Source organism: Prionailurus bengalensis, chromosome D2, assembly GCF_016509475.1.
Source record: "Prionailurus bengalensis isolate Pbe53 chromosome D2, Fcat_Pben_1.1_paternal_pri, whole genome shotgun sequence".
Classification (NCBI taxonomy): domain Eukaryota; kingdom Metazoa; phylum Chordata; class Mammalia; order Carnivora; family Felidae; genus Prionailurus; species Prionailurus bengalensis.
Genome location: NC_057351.1, coordinates 47,642,485 through 47,661,467, shown reverse-complemented (window position 1 = coordinate 47,661,467; position 18,983 = coordinate 47,642,485). Strand labels below are relative to the sequence as shown.

Below are 18,983 nucleotides of genomic sequence, written 5' to 3'. Positions count from 1 at the left end.
CCTCACATATGCTGCACTGGGCCCCCTTGTCTACGTTACAGATGAGGACACCTCATGCCAAGGATACCCTATGCCGAGTGAGGAGACAGCCTTTAGGCAGGGGGCAATTGTGGTACAATTCCCCTGAACAGGGAAGCGTATCACTTCACCCTGATGTGCCACAAGCAATCACCACTCCGAGGCTGTATTCTGTACCTCGCCGCATTCCCTTCACCAGCCCGAGCTCCAAATTACCCTGGGAGTGAGGGCCATCTGACAGCCAGGTGCTGCACATCACATTCCTGCAGCACAGACACCCCCCTCCACCCTCCCTTCTCCCTCACCACATGGCCTCCCAAATCCCCTTGTCTGTCACAGTGCTAATTCACAAAGGGCAGAATCAGGAGAAGTGGTGGGTGACAGAATAAGAATTTAGTTGACATACTGAAGAACATATTTTTCATAGCTACGTTTTAATTTCACATCGAAAACTAGCAAATCAAAAACGTGATTTCAGATACCATACAGTGATACAAAACGTAATTAAATACAGTAAGCCCGTTTAAAGAAAATGATTACGCAAACAGCACAGGTAGTGCACAGGGTGAGGGTGGGGTGTAGATGGCTCATGCCTGGGGAACCCTGCTGGCCCACACCCTAGGGCCCCTCAGCAGGACAAAGGTCAGGGTGAGGCTGCATGGAGAGCTGCATTCAAGTGCCCCTCTTTCCACAAGCATGCCTTCGGGGTCTCACCCGACCTCAGCTTCTCTAGGCACTCGGTCAACAGAACAGTCTTTTACTAGGGGGCAATTCTACTACTTCTTTAAAAAAAATAATGATTTGCTACACATTGCTACAATATCATTATAAACTATGATAAGTGCTTTAAATGAATGAGTTTGCAAGTGGCCAGGACCAGATCACCTTAGATGTGGCACATCAAAGTAGAGGGTTTGAATCTTATTCTAAATGCAGTAAGAAGCCACTGAAGGCTTAACAAGAGAAGCATTAGGATTCTATTTACCTAGTTGCTGGGTGGTGGCTGATTTGGGAGGCTGCAAGAATTCAGGCAGATTCTTAGAAAGCTACTGCAGTAATCCAGGAGGCTTGGGCCCAGGACACGGCTGTGACGATGGAGAGAACGATGGGCTAGACATAATGTCTAGCACAACGCTATGCAAGCATTTGCTCAACAAACATGTACTAAGCAACTCCAGGGCTCTGAAGTTTTACAGGCAAACAAGATATAACCCTAGCCTCATGGAACTTACTTACCTGTGGGGCAAAGGGGCAACAGTAAACAAACAAACAAAAAACACCAATAAAAACTCAGGCAGTAAGTGACAGGTGCTCTGTTGAAAACAGGGAAAGGTGACTAGGGGACCGCTTAGGGGGTCAGGATGGGCCACTAGGATGAGATAACAAATTTCATGAAAACTTGCACTTAGAATCAATAAATGATACCCACTTAACGTCATTACCATTGATACAAAACCAAGTACTGGGTAAAGACTCTGTGATCGAAACTGCTTAAATGTCTCAATATTCTTCCTTAATTAACTCTCTAAGAGGGTCACACTTGGATGCCCATTTTAAAAACAGATGAGCCACCTAGCTGCCTCTCACACATCCCATCTAACCTTCCTGTTTCCTGTAAGGGGAGTTAGGTTTCTGAGGCTTCAAGAAAACATGGGGTGCCTCCAACAAACACTGAAACACCCCCTGTAACAAATCACTCTGTAACAAAATCTATCTAGCTGGGATACAAAGAGACAGACAGAAGGTTTATTTTTACCTGCTCTCAACTTCTAACTTCAAGTAACTTCAGTTACCTGTAAGGGGTAAACTGCATGAGCATAATGCGCTCTGCAGGTGACTGACGACCCTTAGCACAAACCAGTGCTGAACCCAGCTGGAGGCTGAGTCAACAGAAAAAGTCTCCTGAGAGACACAAGGGAGATTCCAGGCAGCATAAAACATGTCTGTGTTCTAACCCTTGTTTGTATCTTCTATGTCAAGGGTACTAAGTATCTGCTTGAGTATGTCTGCTACACTGAAGATGGAGTTTTATGTGCCATGGCCTAAAGGGGCTTCGAACAACAGGCTCATTTTATAAATACTGCAAGAAAGAAATGCAGTCTCAAAAACAAAGTTATCTTTCAGAGCAGTCCTGCCCTCCCTCCCCCAGCACCATGTATCTGGTTCATGCCTAACAACTCTACATCACACAACTTTCTTATTACAGAGGGTACATTTTGCAACAAAATTTCAGGCTGATGGCTCACTGGGAAGCAATGTGTGCACACACCTCTCCAGCGATTTTCCTGGAGGAACCAGGATTTCCAGCGTGCAGGAACCTCTACTTTGAAAATGGAAGAGGCCCACAACTTCTTGGCCCTCCTCTGTGGCAGAAAACTCTGCTCCAGGAAACCAATTTGACAATAAATTTCATATATTGAAAAAAAAAAAACAAAAACAAAAACAAAACTCTGCTCCACACTTTAACTCTGTTTTTTTTAATTCTGGACATGATCCCTGGGTTGTGGGATCAAGTCCCATGTCAGGCTATGCACTGAACGTGAAGCCTGCTTAAGATTATTCTCTCTCTCTCTCTCTCTGCCCCTCCCCTACTCTCCCTCAAATAAAATAATAATAATAATAATAATAATAATAATAATAATAATAATGTTACACTCAACCAGACAGGCCATCTGGATTTGCATCTTCTTACTTTTCTCAGTGCTTAAACATTGGGCAGCACCTTCAAAAGTGGTAGGGCAATGGGGCGCTCGGGTGGCTTCATTGGTTAAGCATCCGACTTTGGCTCAGGTCATGATCCCGCAGTTCATGAGTTCAAGCGCTGCATCGGGCTCTGTGCTGACAGCTTGGAGCCTGGAGCCTGCTTCAGATTCGGTGTCTCCCTTTCTCTCTGCCCCTCCCCTGCTTGCACTCTCTCAAAAATAAATAAACGTTAAAAAAAAAAGTGGTAAGGCAAAACTTGCCATCTCACTCAGACAGTAATGATCTACCACTGTACAGTTCTATTAACTCCCACATTCCTAGCTGAACAAACAGCAGAAGGAAAGAAATGGAGGTTGGAACAAGAAGGATTCACTGAAAGGTGTTCATGTGAGGTGGATGAAGCCTGTGGCTTTTGAATGACTGTTCTGCGGGGAAGGTCAGGTCAGGAACGCACCAAGGAGTACTCTAAACGGCCTTCGATATCACATAGAGCATATGGACTTTACTTTTTTTTTTTTAATTTTTTTTAACGTTTTATTTATTTTTGAGACAGAGACAGACAGAGCATGAACAGGGGAGGGGCAGAGAGAGAGGGAGACACAGAATCGGAAGCAGGCTCCAGGCTCTGAGCTGTCAGCACAGACCCCAATGCGGGGCTCGAATTCACGGACCGTGAGATCATGACCTGAGCCGAAGTCGGACGCTTAACCAACCAAGCCACCCAGGCGCCCCTACTTTTTATGCATCATGAAGTGGATGAATGATATATGGTGAGGTCAGAAATATGCCTAAGAACAGACTAATTGTCTCAAAGGATTTGCTAGATTCTACTTTTACTTTTAAAAAGGGGGTGATACAAGTGAGAATAGGTATATAGTTTGTAAATTATAATGGCATATAATGTGTTCATTTCTGACTACTTCGGAGGCTGGAGACAGCAGAAGAGGATCTGTCACATTGTTCAGATCTTCCTGTGACGATCTGTGCCAGTGTCTGGTCAGCTGACACAGACATGGGGAGAAGGCCCATCTCTTCAAGGTGCCTACAAGGACATACTGCATGGACAACAGGTTGGCCAAAGCCCAGGATGGGCCAAGATGAGCAGGGCATGCAAACAAGGTTGCTGAGTGCGAGACACTGTCCGCTGGCTCCTGGGTCACCCCACAGCAGCTGACATGCTCCTGACAGGCTAGTCGAGCGACTACACCACAGGTGTGCCAGGTGCTGTAGGATGGCCAATTCACCCTGTCAGCCCTCATTTTCCTAGCCACTTTCCAACTTGAGGTGGCTCTGGATCCGGTTCTGGGCAGTGAAATGTAAGCACACGTCAGGCAGCTGGCCAGGGCTTCTGGGAAAGCACTTCCTGCTGAAAAGGGTCACTCTCAGCTGACAGACCCCTCCATCCTTCATCATTTTTCTCATTCCTGCCAAGGCCACAGCCGTGGTACCTGGAGGTCCAACTCCCATCTTGAGGCCATGAGGTAATAGAAAGCAAAAGGATGATGACAATGTGCCAAGAAGGTGGCACGGAGAGGACAGAAAATTCCTGAATCACTGACATTTTTGAACAACCACATCAGCCTTGGACCACCTATCTCCAGACACAATTAGAACCACATAAATCCATAATTATTTAAGTCACCAGAGTTGGCTATTTGTTAAGATCAAATGTGCTCCTAATTGAGGGGACAGATTTTCTGGTGACTCTCTGAGATTTTTTTTTTTTTACCTGAGAGTAAATGATTTCTCCTGGGAGAAATAGTTTTTTCTCCTATTAGTCACTAACCGTAACACATTCAGAATCGCCTCACTAGAAAAATATAACTGCCACACACCTTGTTGTATGGTCCTAGAGCAGACTAAGAACTGTGTAAATAACTCTGCATCTTGAAAAGAAAGGAGTATAATCACATTTAAGCTAGGAGAAACCAAACCAAAACCCCAAATCATGAAAATAACATACTTCTGGCACTCTACCTTAGAAATGTTACTTGAATGACTCATGGAATGTCCCAAAGTCTTCTCATTCTGCAAGAAAACCAAACAGGTGTTAAGTATCAAGAAAATGAAATAGGTGATTAAAATGTGCACAGACCATTAATCATAATAATCCTGGCAATCATTCCCTCAACTAGAATTTGCTGAGCGTAAAGTACTATGTGCCAGCAAAAATGAATAAAACAATAGTCCCTGCCCTAAAGGAACTTAAGTTACCAAGAACAGGAATTTGGAATTAACAAAAAATAAGAGGGCTACAAGTGTCTTAAGGCACATTCGAATGGAGGTTCAGAGGTGAGAAATAGCATATTCAGTTTACTGTGATGTGGTCCATGCTATGAGGAGCCACTGTAGGATGAGGAAGAAGAAAGCAGGACAGCTGACACCACCTAGGTTGTCTGGCTGTCAAGTGTTGAGTACTCAAAAGGGACATCCCACCACTCACATCTGTTCCCTCAAGCCTGTTTCTCCTCCTGGGTTAGAGAAATCTGAGAGTCATGCTAGCCTCCTCCATCTTTAGTCACAAAGTCTTATAACAAATTCTTCCTCTGTAATGTCTCAGTCTCCAACTCATTTGCATTTCTACTGTCAATGCTTTAGGTTTAGGTTCTCTTCATTTTCACTTCGAATTCTTGAATAACCTACCTTATCTTTCTCCCTTGAAAATGACCTCCCCGACACAGAACTGCTATAGACTGGATTGTATTGTGTCCCCCCAAATCCGTATGTTGAAGTTCTAACCCCTAGTACTCAGAAGGTGACTGTATTTGGAGATAGGGTCTTTAAAGAGGTAATTATGTTAAAATGAGGTAATCAGGGTGGGACTTGACCCAATATGAATGGTGTTCTTCTAAAGAAGCTGAAATTCGGACAAAGGTACACACAGAGAGAATACCAGGTGAAGACGTGGGAGAAGGCAGGGGCGGCCATCTGCATGCCAAGAAGAGAGGCCTCAGATGAAACCAAACCTGCTGACACCTTAATCTTGGACTTCTAGCCTCTAGAACCATGAGAAAATTAACTCCTGTTGCTTAAGCACTCACTCCGTGGTGATTTTGTTATAGGAGCCACAGCAAATGAGTACAGTAATCTTCCACACTATAATTTTCTTAAAAAAAAAAAAAAATCAGTGAACATTCCAAATGTAAGTCTGATTTTCTAAAAATAAGAAAGTAACTCTTCTTGATTCCAACTGGCCTTGCTCTAAGCCCAAATGAGTAAAATAAAACAAAACAAAAAAACTATTAATGGAAGAGATGACCTCATTTCCATTTTTAAGATTATATATTCTCTATTCATCTCACATTTCACAATAACCATAAGGAAGACTAGAAAAGGCTGAGACACAATTAGCAGGTAAAATTCTTTTGGTCAGTCAGAAGTGCAAAGGAGCCAGTAGATCTAAAACTGCTTTGAAAGAGTGGATTCCACGCCACCAAGGCTCCGCTAAAAGAGAACTAGCAATCAAGAAAGTGTTAACTTTCCCCTTTCCCTCAACCCACCAAATTACATACTGCCTTGACTTTGGTATACACTTGGCCTTTGAACACTCAACATCCCTAAAATGTTAACACAGAAACATTTCAAGAGCTCCCAAGTGGCCTGCCAGCTGGCGCTTGTTTTGACAATGTTGTCTTGTCTTCACAGCAATGTAAATGTGTAATTTTTTGATTATTTTCTATATATTCTTTTCTTATTTTATAAATCTGAGTGAAAACAGAAGTTCAAACTCTTGAGTATAATACAATACAGACACTGTTACTAAGTGCATAGCCTCAATGGAATGTTTCTTGGTCTTAAGCAAGTCAATCAGATAGTTACAAAAGAAAAGAACAAAATTATAAAGTATGGTTAAAGTGTTGGCAATGTCACCAAAGAGTATTTCTAAGAGACCAGATGAATTAGGAATTTCATTCATTCATCTTATTCGCGCCTTCACTCACGGGGAATGGACAGTCTGTCCACAGAACAGGTAAATCTGTAACCATTCAAGTTTCATTCATGAGTCAAGAATGTACTATGGACAAACACAGGGCACTGCTGTGAATCCAGGCTTAGAGGCTCATCTACTGGCAATTTACCACTAAATTTTAATTTAGTTTACTAAACTAAAACAAAGATACCACTCGTCCTGTACCGAGATTATCGGTACAGAAAACCATTACAACTGCTATGACATTACCCACTACCTTTCAAGAAATGGCCAGTTTAACACTACCTGGAAATCCACAAAGACGTTCTGAGGTACTAAGAAAAGCAGTCATTCCTTTCCCTGACTTTTTTTGACACTTACCATTCCATAGACAGGGTTATTAGGGTGGGTCTCACTGTTAAGCTAGGTAACTTTATAAATCCAGACCGAGATCGAAAAGTTGCTTATTACCTTATGAACTTGAGAAATAAATTTAATGATATAAGCCTGTGCCCTGTTTCCCTTGTTAGAACAATTCAACTAACCTGAATTTAAGTAAATATTTTTTAAAAGGCTTATAAAAAGTTAAAAAAAAAAAAAGAACAATTCAATATTTTACACTGGTAAAAATCAAACAACTTAACCAGCTCCAGCAGATACAGATGTTTTAAAGACTGAATTCTGTCAATATTTAGAATTGCTTCTCCACTGCCTGGCAGATTAACAATTCAGTTCCAACAGACCATTGTAATTTCCCTTAAATGCTGCTACATTTATTCGGGCTTACTGAAAATCTAAGAAGTTCAGGACCATAACAGAACTATTTTTCAGGAAGCAAATCCCAGCATGCATTCAAACCAGTGACTCATTCATTCCATACTTATTTACCATGCGACTACCACATGCAAACAACCATATTAGGCACAAAATACGGACAAAAATGAATCTCATTCCTAGGCCTGTTCTAATGACGATGTCACCACAGAATTGTGTTTTGATGAGAAATATACAACCAGGGGGGAAAATGAACAAAAACATTTTTAAGAACGTTAAAAAGCACATCCATGAATTATAGCAGGGTACAATGGTACGCTTCGGAATAAAAAGAAGTAAAGTTTACCAAACATCAATGTTAAGAACGGGAATTAGGCATACCAAAGAGAAAAAGAGTTCCATTCCACTTTAAGCCAAAACTAAGCTTCAATGCCCAAGTGATACAGACTTCAGCAAACTATTTTTATAAATCTTTAATATGCTTAGTCACCACTTAATGGGTCCACCACATTGTAATCCTGGGAGAGAGAAAAGCCTCACTGCTGGTAGCAAAAACTGTTACCTTCTTTCCTCCGAGAAGGCACCAGGTGATGCCACACTGTGATACCACCCGCTCCCCTGGCCTTCTCTCCTCTCCATGTGTCTCTGGTGGGCTCTTTTTGTCTACGTTAAGCAAGAGCTCCTCAGAACACAGTTCCATATCCTCTTCTCATTTGTGGTCTCCCTTAGACCAGTGCTTCTGAAACTTTGTGCACTTGAATCATTTAAGGACTTTAGTAAAAATGCAGGGGCGCCTGGGTGGCGCAGTCGGTTAAGCGTCCGACTTCAGCCAGGTCACGATCTCGCGGTCCGTGAGTTCGAGCCCCGCGTCGGGCTCTGGGCTGATGGCTCGGAGCCTGGAGCCTATTTCCGATTCTGTGTCTCCCTCTCTCTCTGCCCCTCGCCCGTTCATGCTCTGTCTCTCTCTGTCCCAAAAATAAATAAAACGTTGAAAAAAAAAAATTAAAAAAAAAATGCAGATTGTGATTTGTTAGGTTCGAGGTGGGTTGAGATTCTGCATTTCCATAAGTTCTCAGGTGACTCCCATGGTACTGGTCCCCAGGCTACACTTTAAGATGCAAATTTCATTCCAAATCCTGGGCCAGCATAATCCATAAAGGCTATGATTCATTTTTTTAATTGAAGTATAACAATATAATTCTTTTTTTTTTGTTTTTTTAAATATGAAATTTATTGTCAAATTGGTTTCCATACAACACCCAGTGCTCATCCCAAAAGGTGCCCTCTTCAATACCCATCACCCACCCTCCTCTCCCTCCCATCCCCCATCTACCCTCAGTTTGTTCTCAGTTTTTATGAGTCTCTTATGCTTTGGATTCATTTTTTTTTTAAAGCAAACCATGACTAATATAAAAATGAATTTCTGCATATAATATGGCAGTGAGCTCACAACTGAGTTAATACAAATAAATCAATCAGGAAACCGATACATACACTGGGAAAGGAGTCTGAGGGTGTGAGAAAGAGAAGTTTTATTAATGTAAGATGTTACCAAATCACAAAGATAGAGAGAAGCTCTGTTGAAGAATAAGGGACATTTCACAACTTAATCAGTCCTGTCAATGGCGTTTTCCAAGTCCATGTGTGGCTCCAATAGCATGTACCTTGCGGGTAGAACAGAGATGCAGAGCCCACAGAGACCAAATACGCCCTAGAAAGTAGAAGCAAAGAATTAACAAGAAGACAATGAGGTGAGATGTCTAAGCAAGTTTTAAGGATTTTGTATAAAGGAGTCAAACAATTAAACTTCATGTGGGAGCTTCCCTGAAACTCTGACCAGCACCAGTGATTAAAAACACAAGAAACAAACAAGGAAAAAACAAAACAAAAACACTCTGTGTAACAGATAACTATGTATCTACCCAATACTCATCCCTGCCAACAGAACAAATTTGTTCCGAGCAGGAATGGACCCAACCCAAAGCTCTCACTTTCTCACTCTCTCACTCTCTTTTGCAGTTAAGGCTAAATATGTAAGAAAGTTCTCCCTAGACATTAAACTTGAGGTTTTCTGGGAGAACATTTTGCTTTCCTGATACAGCCATTGCTCCTTTCTCCAGCATTCCTCCTTTCCTCAGTCACCCTGGAATAAAGATAGCATGCCAGGAGGTGCAGCAATCACGGTGGGACAGTGAGGAGAAAAAGTATACGCACAGGTCTCCAACTTTTTAGTCTTAGGGAACCTTTACAATGTAAGTTACTGAAGACTCCTAATATTTTGAGTATGTGGGTTATATATATTTATATTTTCCACATTACAAATTAAAACAGGGGCACCTGGGTGGCTCAGCTGGCTAAGCGTCTGACTTTTGATCTGGGCTCAGGTCATGATCTCACGGTTCACAGGATCAAGCCTCACACCAGGCTCTGCATGAATAGCACAGAGCCTGCTTGGGATTCTCTCTCTCTCTCTTTCTCTCTCTCTCAGCCTTCCTCACCCCCACTCATGTGCTCTCCCTCTCTCAAAATAAAACTTAAAAAAAAAGAATGTTTACAATATGAATCTCTTAATTCAATTAGAATAAGCCCAGTTAATATAAATAACATTTCCATGAAAATAACTATCTTTCTGAAGAAAAATAAGTGCACAGAGTAACACAGTTTTATATTTTTGTAAATCTTTTGGATTTATAAAGTTATTGTCCAATTAATAGAAGACAGCTGGATTCTCATATGTGCTTGCGCATTCAATCTCCTCTGTTGTTTTTTTTAACTGAAGTAAATGAAGAAAATTTGGCCTTATACAGTTAGGTATTTATAAAAGGAATGTGTATTTAAAAACTATTTGAGGTAACTGGATATTCTTTGTACTACACAAAAACTCAAGTAATTAGCTGTGATGTAAACTCTAAAGTGAAATTAATAAATTTTTAATACTCCATTAAAATCAACTGGCCCATCTTTTACTTTGATTTTCTCTCTTAATCATGTATGACTCTATTACATCACACCCTTGGCCACTTAGAAATTATTGGTTCACTGAGTTATACAACTCTTTCAATACTGACACAATCCGTTATGCAACATGAAAAAAAATAACTCATTAATATGACAACCAGCATCTTTAACTATTGAAAAGTTACCAAGCTCACAGTGATGGATACAAGTTTTCCAAAATTCTAATTTTTGCTTAGAGATGTCAAATTTTTTCATTGGCAACAAAAACTGTTACTTGCTTTCCTTGAAAAGAAAAACTGGCTCATTCATTCAATTTAGAGAAAATGTCTGACAAATCTCCAAGTCAGAATAACTAGAATTTGCCAGTAATTCTTTCAAATAAAAATTATATTCCATTAAAAACACTGACTAGTTAACTTAGCAACTCAATCATAGACGTGCTTTACCCCGAGGCAATTGCTGGACTCTGGCATGCAGTAGAAATGATTTATACCAGATATGCAAAGATGGAATAAAACACATAATCTATAATGAGGAGAACAGTCAATTAAAAATGACACACATACTAAAATTGGTAGAAAATGAAGTCAAAGTATTGTTACAACTGTCTTTGAAATGTTCCCAACGTTAAAGAGATGTAAGGTATAAGAAATATATCAAACTTCCAAAGATAAGCAAGCACTAAAAAAGCTACACAAAGATTGCTAACACCATACATAAAATAAAAAGAAATTCTTAAAAGTGTTCGACTAGCCCACATGATGGTAAGAAAAAGAGAAGTAAGAGAGATGGGGAGAGAGAGATGGGGAGAGATAACAAAACAGTAGAACAGAAAATAAAAAGTAAAATGGCACCCTTAATTCCTAAAGTATCAGAAACTATCCTAGGGGCGTAGAGCAAATAGAGAAACATTTATTCAAGAAAACTGACTACACCTTGGTAAGAACACTGGGGATCTGTGGCATCTGAACCACAACCCAGTCCATCCTCAGGCTGACAGAAGCTCTACTCTGGGAGGGTGCAGCCAAGAGAAAATGGCTCTATTTCTCCCCAGCTCCCAACAGCACAGAATGGTATCTCCAGGAGAGAGGCAGGCCCCAAGCATTACACATCCTACTCCACCATCTCCATATTGTAGAAGCCATGTTCCAGGCAAAAGTGATTAGAAGTAGGTCTGGGCTCTCTCCTGCACAATGCCCACTGGCAAAGCAGAAGCTCTACTCCAGGCATGGCAGACTGAGTGTAATGTGGTCCCAACTTTGCTTGGCCCCACAGACTAATAGGGTGGAAGTTCCACACCAAGAAAGGCAAAACAAGAAAGCCACAGGCTACTACCCTACCAATGTACTGCTCATAAAGCAGGTGTGTCACTTCAAAAGATGTGGGTCACCTTACCTGCCCCCAGCTCTAGAGCGTAAGCTTTGATTTTGCAAAGGTGGAAAGGCAGGCCAAGAGAAGAGAGCTCCTCTGTTATCTCCAAGGAAACAAACATTAACTATAATAGAATACGTAGAAATTCAAGGCTAATGGTGCTGGCAAAAACGATGACATTTTATGAGGAGACTGGTAGCTCCAAGAGAGCAACAAGCAAAATCACAAAACAACTAAAAGTGTACCACAGAAAAGCAGGGGCAGAGACAACTAAGAAGGTCCTCCAGAGGATGGAAGAAACCTCAAATACTGGTCTTGAAAACAACAGCAGCAGGGGCACTGGGATGGCTCAGTTGGTGAAGCATCGTGACTTGAGCTCAGGTCATGATCTTGAGGCTCAGGAGTTCAAGCCCCACATCAGGCTCTGTGCTGACAGCTCAGGTCCTGGAGTCTGCTTTAGATTCTATGTCTCCCTCTCCCTCTCTCTCTCTCTCTCTCTCTCTGCTCTCTCTCCTCTGCTCTCTCTCTCTCAAAAATCAACATTAATTTTTTTTTCCTTTTTAAAGAAAACAACTGCAGCAAAGGGATCTGAATTTACTTGGATCAGACCATGGAACAATGCCCTATGAAACTGTCCAAAATAGCAGAGCAATCAGCCAGCAGTTAGTGGAACTAAAAACTCAGTGTGAAATCAACAGAGACATGAAAACTTAACATATCAGGGAAAGGCACAGTCAAAAAGAACACTGCTATAAACAGTCATCTCAACTTGAGAGAATGCAAGCCCAAGGCTCACCTCTCTGAAAAGCAAAATCAAACTATATATTGTGAGGAAAACCGATTTTACTGTAAAAATCTGTAAGTTTTACTGTAACTTTTATAATTACTAAACAAAGAACAACCCCCAGGAGGTGGGGGGGGAGGGCTGTAGAAAAATTTAATTCAGAGATGCTAAAAAGTATTATCTAAAATATACAGCATTGGGGCGCCTGGGTGGCTCAGTCGGTTGAGCGTCCAACTTCGGCTCAGGTCACGATCTCACGGTTCGTGAGTTCAAGCCCCGCGTCAGGCTCTGGGCTGATGGTTCAGAGCCTGGAGCCTGCTTCCGATTCTGTGTCTCCCTCTCTCTCTACCCCTCCCCCATTCATGCTCTGTCTCTCTCTGTCTCAAAAATAAATAAACATTAAAAAAAAATTAAAAAAAAATAAAATAAAATATACAGCACTGAGTAAAAAAATTACAAGACCTGCAGAGAAAGAGGAAAGTATAACCCAAAGAGGAAAAAAAGGCAGTTAACAGAAAAGTCCCTTGAGCGTGCCCACAAATCATCTTTAGTACACAAAGGCTTCAAAGTAACTATTATAAATATGTTCACAGAACTAAAGGAAGCCATACTTAAAGAGGCAAAGGAAGATATGATGACATTATCTTATCCAATTGATGAAAGCAATAGATAGAAATTGTAAAAAAAAAAAAAGTGAACATGGAAAATGTGGAATTGAAAAGCACAACTGAAATGAAAAATTCATTACAGACATTCAACAGATTTGAGCTAGCAGAGGAAAGAGTCAGTAAACATGTAGACAGATCCTAAAAGATTATGCAATCTAAAGAACAGAGATCAAAAACAATAAAGAAAACTAAATGGAGCCTTAGAGAAACATGGAACATGATTAAGTACACTACTATATCCATAATGTGAGTACAGGAGAAAGAAAAGAAAGGAAGATAAAAAATATTCACAGAAATAATGGCTGAAAACTCTCAAATTTGATAAAAGCATTAATCTCCACATCCAAGAAGCTAAATTAAACCTAGTAGGAGAAAAGCAAAAGAATCCACACCCAAACACATCAACATGCTGAAAGACAAAGAGAAAACCTTGAAAACCTTGAAAGCAGCAAGGGACAAATAACTAGTTATATACAACAAGACCCTGAAAAGATTACTAGGTGACTTCTCATCAGAAACCATGGAAGCCAGAAGACTGGGGGGGGGGGGGGGGGCATTCTTGGAGAACTGAAAGGAAAGGAATTTCAACCAAGAATATTATTCCAGCACACCTATCTTCAATAATGAAGTGTAAAATGAAGATAACAAGAAGATACCAAGAATGACAAAAACTGACAGAATGCGATGCGGGCAGATACCCCATAAAAGAAATGCAAAGAGAAGTTATTCAGGCTAAAAACAAGTTAACACCAAACAATAACCAGAAACCACATGAAAAAAAAAAAGAATGCCAGAAAAACTAATTATATAAAAATAAAAGCCAGTTTACATACATGTATCTCCTGTCCGTTCATCTGTTAAATGATTTTAAAAGAAATTACATAAAAACATGCACATATTGTATTGTTGAAATGATAACACAAAAAAATGTGATATATCTGACAAAAACAAACAAAAGAGGTGGGTGGGTACAAAACTGTACTGGCAAAAGGAAGTGATGCCGATGGCAGCTCAAATCCATAGAAATAAGTAAGAACAAGAAATGCTAAATAACTTTAAAACAACAAACTCTGTAAGTTCTCTCCTTTCTTTTACTTCTTTAAAAGAGAAATTAGGGGCGCCTCGGTGGCTCAGTTGGTTAAGTGTCTGACTTGAGCTCAGGCCATGATATTGTGGTTCATGAGTTCAAGCCCCATGTTGGGCTCTGTGCTGACAGCTCACTGGAGCCTGCTTTGCATTCTGTGTCTCCCCCTCCCTCTGCCCCTCCCCTGCTCACACTCTCTCTCTCTTTCTCTCTCTCTCTCTCTCTCTCTCTCTCTCTCTCTCTCAGAAATAAACATTTAAAAAAATTTTTTTAAAGAGAATTTAATAACTGCAACAATGTATTATTGGATTTGTAACATATATAGATGTAACATGGTAACAACATTAGCAAGAAAGGCAAAGAGGGAAGACTTACATAAGAGGCATGATTTTATATCTTACTGGATATATCTGGAATTAAATTAATATGATGAATCTGAAGTTGGATTTTGTTTTTAAAAATATATACACTAAACTCTGGAGCAAACACTAAGAAGACAACTTTAAAAATTCAATTAATGCAAAAGAAGCCAGTAAAGGAGAAACAGAAAAAGCACAAGATATATAGAAAACAAAAAGTGAAATGACAAATCAAACCGTATTAACAGCAATAAATATTAACAATCCAATCAAAAGGAGTTGTCACAGTGGATAAAAACATAAAATGCAAGTCTACAATGTCTAGAGAAGACACATTTTACACTGAAAATTACAAACAGGATTAAAGTTAAAAGAAGGAAAAAGATAAATATTGCAAAAAAAGGTAACCATAAGAAAGCTGGAAAAACCATACCAATATCAGACAAAACACACTTAAGAAAATTATACTAGAGATAAAGAGGGAGATTTATTATAAGACAGTCAATCCATCATGAAAATATAACCTCATAAGAGAGCCAAAAATTACAGGAAGCAAAAACTGACAAAACAAAGTAAACACCAGGCAATTCAACAATACTGGCAGACCTCAATTCCCCATATTCAACAATGGACAGAACAACCAGGTAGAAGGACCAACAAAAGATAAGACTGGAACAGCTCTGTAAACCAACTAGACCTAACAGACTGCTACAGAAACACTAACCCCTACGAGAGAATACACCTTCTTCTCAAGTGCACATGGAACTCTCTCCAGGATGGCACTACTCAGCAGACCATAAAACCAGCCTCAATAAATTCAAAAGATCTGAAATAATACAAAGTATGATATCTCACAACAGAGTTAAATTAGATGTCATTAACAGAATAAGAAAAATTCACAATTAAATGGAAATTAACAAAATCTGAAATAACCAGTTCATCAAAGAACTCACAAAGAAAATGAGAAAATACGAGACTAATAAAAATGAAAACACAAAATACCAAACTTATCCAATGCAGCTAAAACTGTGCTTAGAGAGATACTTACAGCTGTAAACACTGATAGATATAAAGAATAAGCTCAAATACATTACTTCTGCAACAAGACACTGGTTTAAAAAAAAAAAAAAAGAGTAAACTACACCTAAATTAGCAAACAGAGGGAAACATTACACAAACATGTTAATAAGGACTAGAAATTGGATGGAGAAAAATCAACAAAACCAAAAGTTGGTTCTTTGACAAGACTAACAAAACAAAACAAAAAACCAAGAACCTTTATGTAGCTTCACCAAGTAAAAAATGAAATACAACTCAAATTACTAAAATTAGGAATAAAAGAGTTTGTATTACCAACCTTACAGAAATATAAAGGATTATAAACGAATGCTATGAACAATTTTATAACAAAATAAAAGAGAGAGAGAGAGAGAGAAGTAAAATAGGAAAATTCCTACAGAGACAGACACAAACCAGCAAAAGTGACTCATGAAGAAATAAAAAATCTGAATAAGCCAGATTGAATTACTTATGTAAAAATTTCCCACAAATAAAAGACTTAAGCACAGATGACATCACTGGTTAATTCCACCATTTAAGGAAGAAAAATACCAATTCCTCAAAAGCTCTTCCAAAAAATTAAAAACAGAATAAGAGAAAAGAACAATTTCCAACTCACTCTGTGAGGCCAATATCACTTAAGAAAAAAAAGAAGACCAAAGATACCACAAGAATAGAAAACAGCACATCAATATTTCTTATAAATACAGAATCAAGAGTTCTCAACAAAATATTAAACCAAATCCAGCAACAGATAAAAAGGATATACACTATGACTAAGTGGCATTTATACTAGGAAGGCAAGGTTGAAATAGATGAAACTGAACATAACACACAAGATCAAAAGAATTTTAACAAACTCAAAATGGATAAAGAACGTGAATGTGAGACAGGAAACCATCAAAACCCTAGAGGAGAAAGCAGGGAAAAACCTCTCTGACCTCAACCACAGCAATTTCTTACTTGACACATCCCCAAAGGCAAGGGAATTAAAAGCAAAAATGAACTATTGGGATGTTCATGAAGATAAAAAGCTTCTGCACAGCAAAGGAAACAATCAACAAAACTAAAAGGCAACCAATGGAATGGGAAAAGATATTTGCAAATGACATATCGGACAAAGGGCTAGTATCCAAAATCTATAAAGAAGAAATGGGCAGTGAAGAAATGGTCAGAAAACATGAATAGACACTTCTCTTAAGAAGACATCCAGATGGCCAACAGCCACATGAAAAGATGTTCAACGTCGCTCCTCATCAGGGAAATACAAATCAAAACCACACTCAGATATCACCTCATGCCGGTCAGAGCGGCTAAAATGAACAAAACAGAAGACTGTAGATGCTGGAGAGGATGTGGAAAAATGGGAACCCTCTTGCACTGTTGGTGGGAATGCAAACTGGTGCAGCCGCTCTGGAAAACAGTGTGGAGGTTCCTCGAAAAATTAAAAATAGACCTACCCTATGACCCAGCAGTAGCACTGCTAGGAATTTACCCAAGGGATACAGGAGTACTGATGCACAGGGGCACTTGTACCCCAATGTTTACGGCAGCACTCTCAACAATAGCTAAATTATGGAAAGAGCTTAAATGTCCATCAACTGACCAATGGATAAAGAAATTGTGGTTTATATACACAATGGAATACTACGTGGCAATGAGAAAGAATGAAACATGGCCTTTTGTAGCAACGTGGATGGAACTGGAGAGTGTTATGCTAAGTGAAATAAGTCATACAGAGAAGGACAGATTCCATATGTTTTCACTCCTATGTGGATCCTGAGAAACTTAACAGAAGACCATGGGGGAGGGGAAGGGAAAAAAAAGTTAAGAGAGGGAGGGAGCCAAACCATAAGAGACTCTTAAAAACTGAGAATAAACTGAGGGTTTATGGGGGGTGGTAGGGAGGGGTGAGTGGGTGATGGGTATTGAGGAGGGCACCTGTTGGGATGAGCACTGGGTGTTGTATGGAAACCAATTTGACAATAAATTTCATAATAAAAAAAATTTTAAAAAGACACAATAAACATTTGACAAAATCTTGCACCTTTCCTGATAAAAACTCTCAACAAACTAGGAACTGAATTTCCTCAACCTGACAAAGATCATCTACAATAAGCCACAGTAGTTAGTTAACATCACACTCAGTGATCAAAGAATAAATGTTTTTACAGTAAGATTAGGAACAAGACAAACTGTTCACTCTTTCAACTTCTATCCAACACTGTAGTGATGATTCTAGGGAGGGTAATTAGGCAAGAAAAAGAAAGAAAGAAAAAAAGACATCCAGCTTGGAAAGGAAGGTAAAAGTATCTTTGTTTGTAGATGACATGATATTGTATATAGAAAATCCTGAAGACAAAAACCATGTACAAAAATAAAGTCCACTTATATACATTGTAAATGAACCCCAAACCAAAATTTAGAAAACTCATTTACAGTATTGTAAAAAAAAAAAAAATAGTTAGGAATAACTTCAGCATGGCAAGTGCAAAATTTATACCCTGAAACTACAAAATATTTTTGAAAGAAATCAAAGACCTAAATAAATGGAACATCCTTTCTTAATGATCCAGATGACTTAAAATTTTTAAGATAGCAAAACTTTTCCTTTTGACCTACAGACTGAAGGAAATCCCCATGAACATCCCAGTTGACTTTTTTTAGAGCAACTAACAAGCTGATCATAACATTCATTACATGGGACCAGCAACAGCCAGACTAATCTTGAAAAGGAAGAACAAAGCTATACTGATACCACAACTTGGTACAAAGCTATAATAATCAAAACAGGTGACATTGGTATTAGAATGGTACAAGAATCAATGGAATAACACTGAAAGTCCAGAAGTAAGGCTTTACATTTTTGGTTACCTAGTTTTCAGTATGAGTGTACGACAAGTCACTGGAAAAATAGTTTTTTTCAACACATAAGGCTGGGACATCTGGACATCTACATGCAAAAAAATGAAGGTGGACTCCTTCCTCATCCTATACACAAAAATTAACTCAAAATGGATCACAAAACCAATATAAGAACTAAAACTATACAACTCTTACAATATAATATAGGAGTAAATCTTAATGACCCTGAGTTAACAAGCAAAGCCTTCTTAGACACACAGCAGCAAAAGACACACAGTGGCAAAAGAAAAAGGTAAACTGGACTTCATCAAAATTAGAGACTTCTGTGATTTAAAGTAAAACATCAAGGGGTACCTGGGTGGCTCAGCCAGTTAAGCATCTAACTCTCAGTTCCAGCTCAGGTCATGATCTCATGGTTCATGAGATCGAG

General features: G+C 39.3%; 1 protein-coding gene across 4 annotated transcripts in view; it reads right to left on the bottom strand.

Annotated features, from left to right (window-relative positions):
- The window catches only part of MARCHF8 (membrane associated ring-CH-type finger 8), a 124,003-nt gene that overhangs the window by 18,177 nt on the left and 86,843 nt on the right, over window positions 1-18,983 (bottom strand). For all 4 annotated transcript variants that reach the window (XM_043596873.1, XM_043596869.1, XM_043596871.1 and 1 more), the window contains one exon: window positions 4,699-4,749. In XM_043596873.1, coding sequence (XP_043452808.1) covers window positions 4,699-4,749 — 51 coding nt within the window. The remainder of the gene's footprint in view (window positions 1-4,698; window positions 4,750-18,983) is intronic.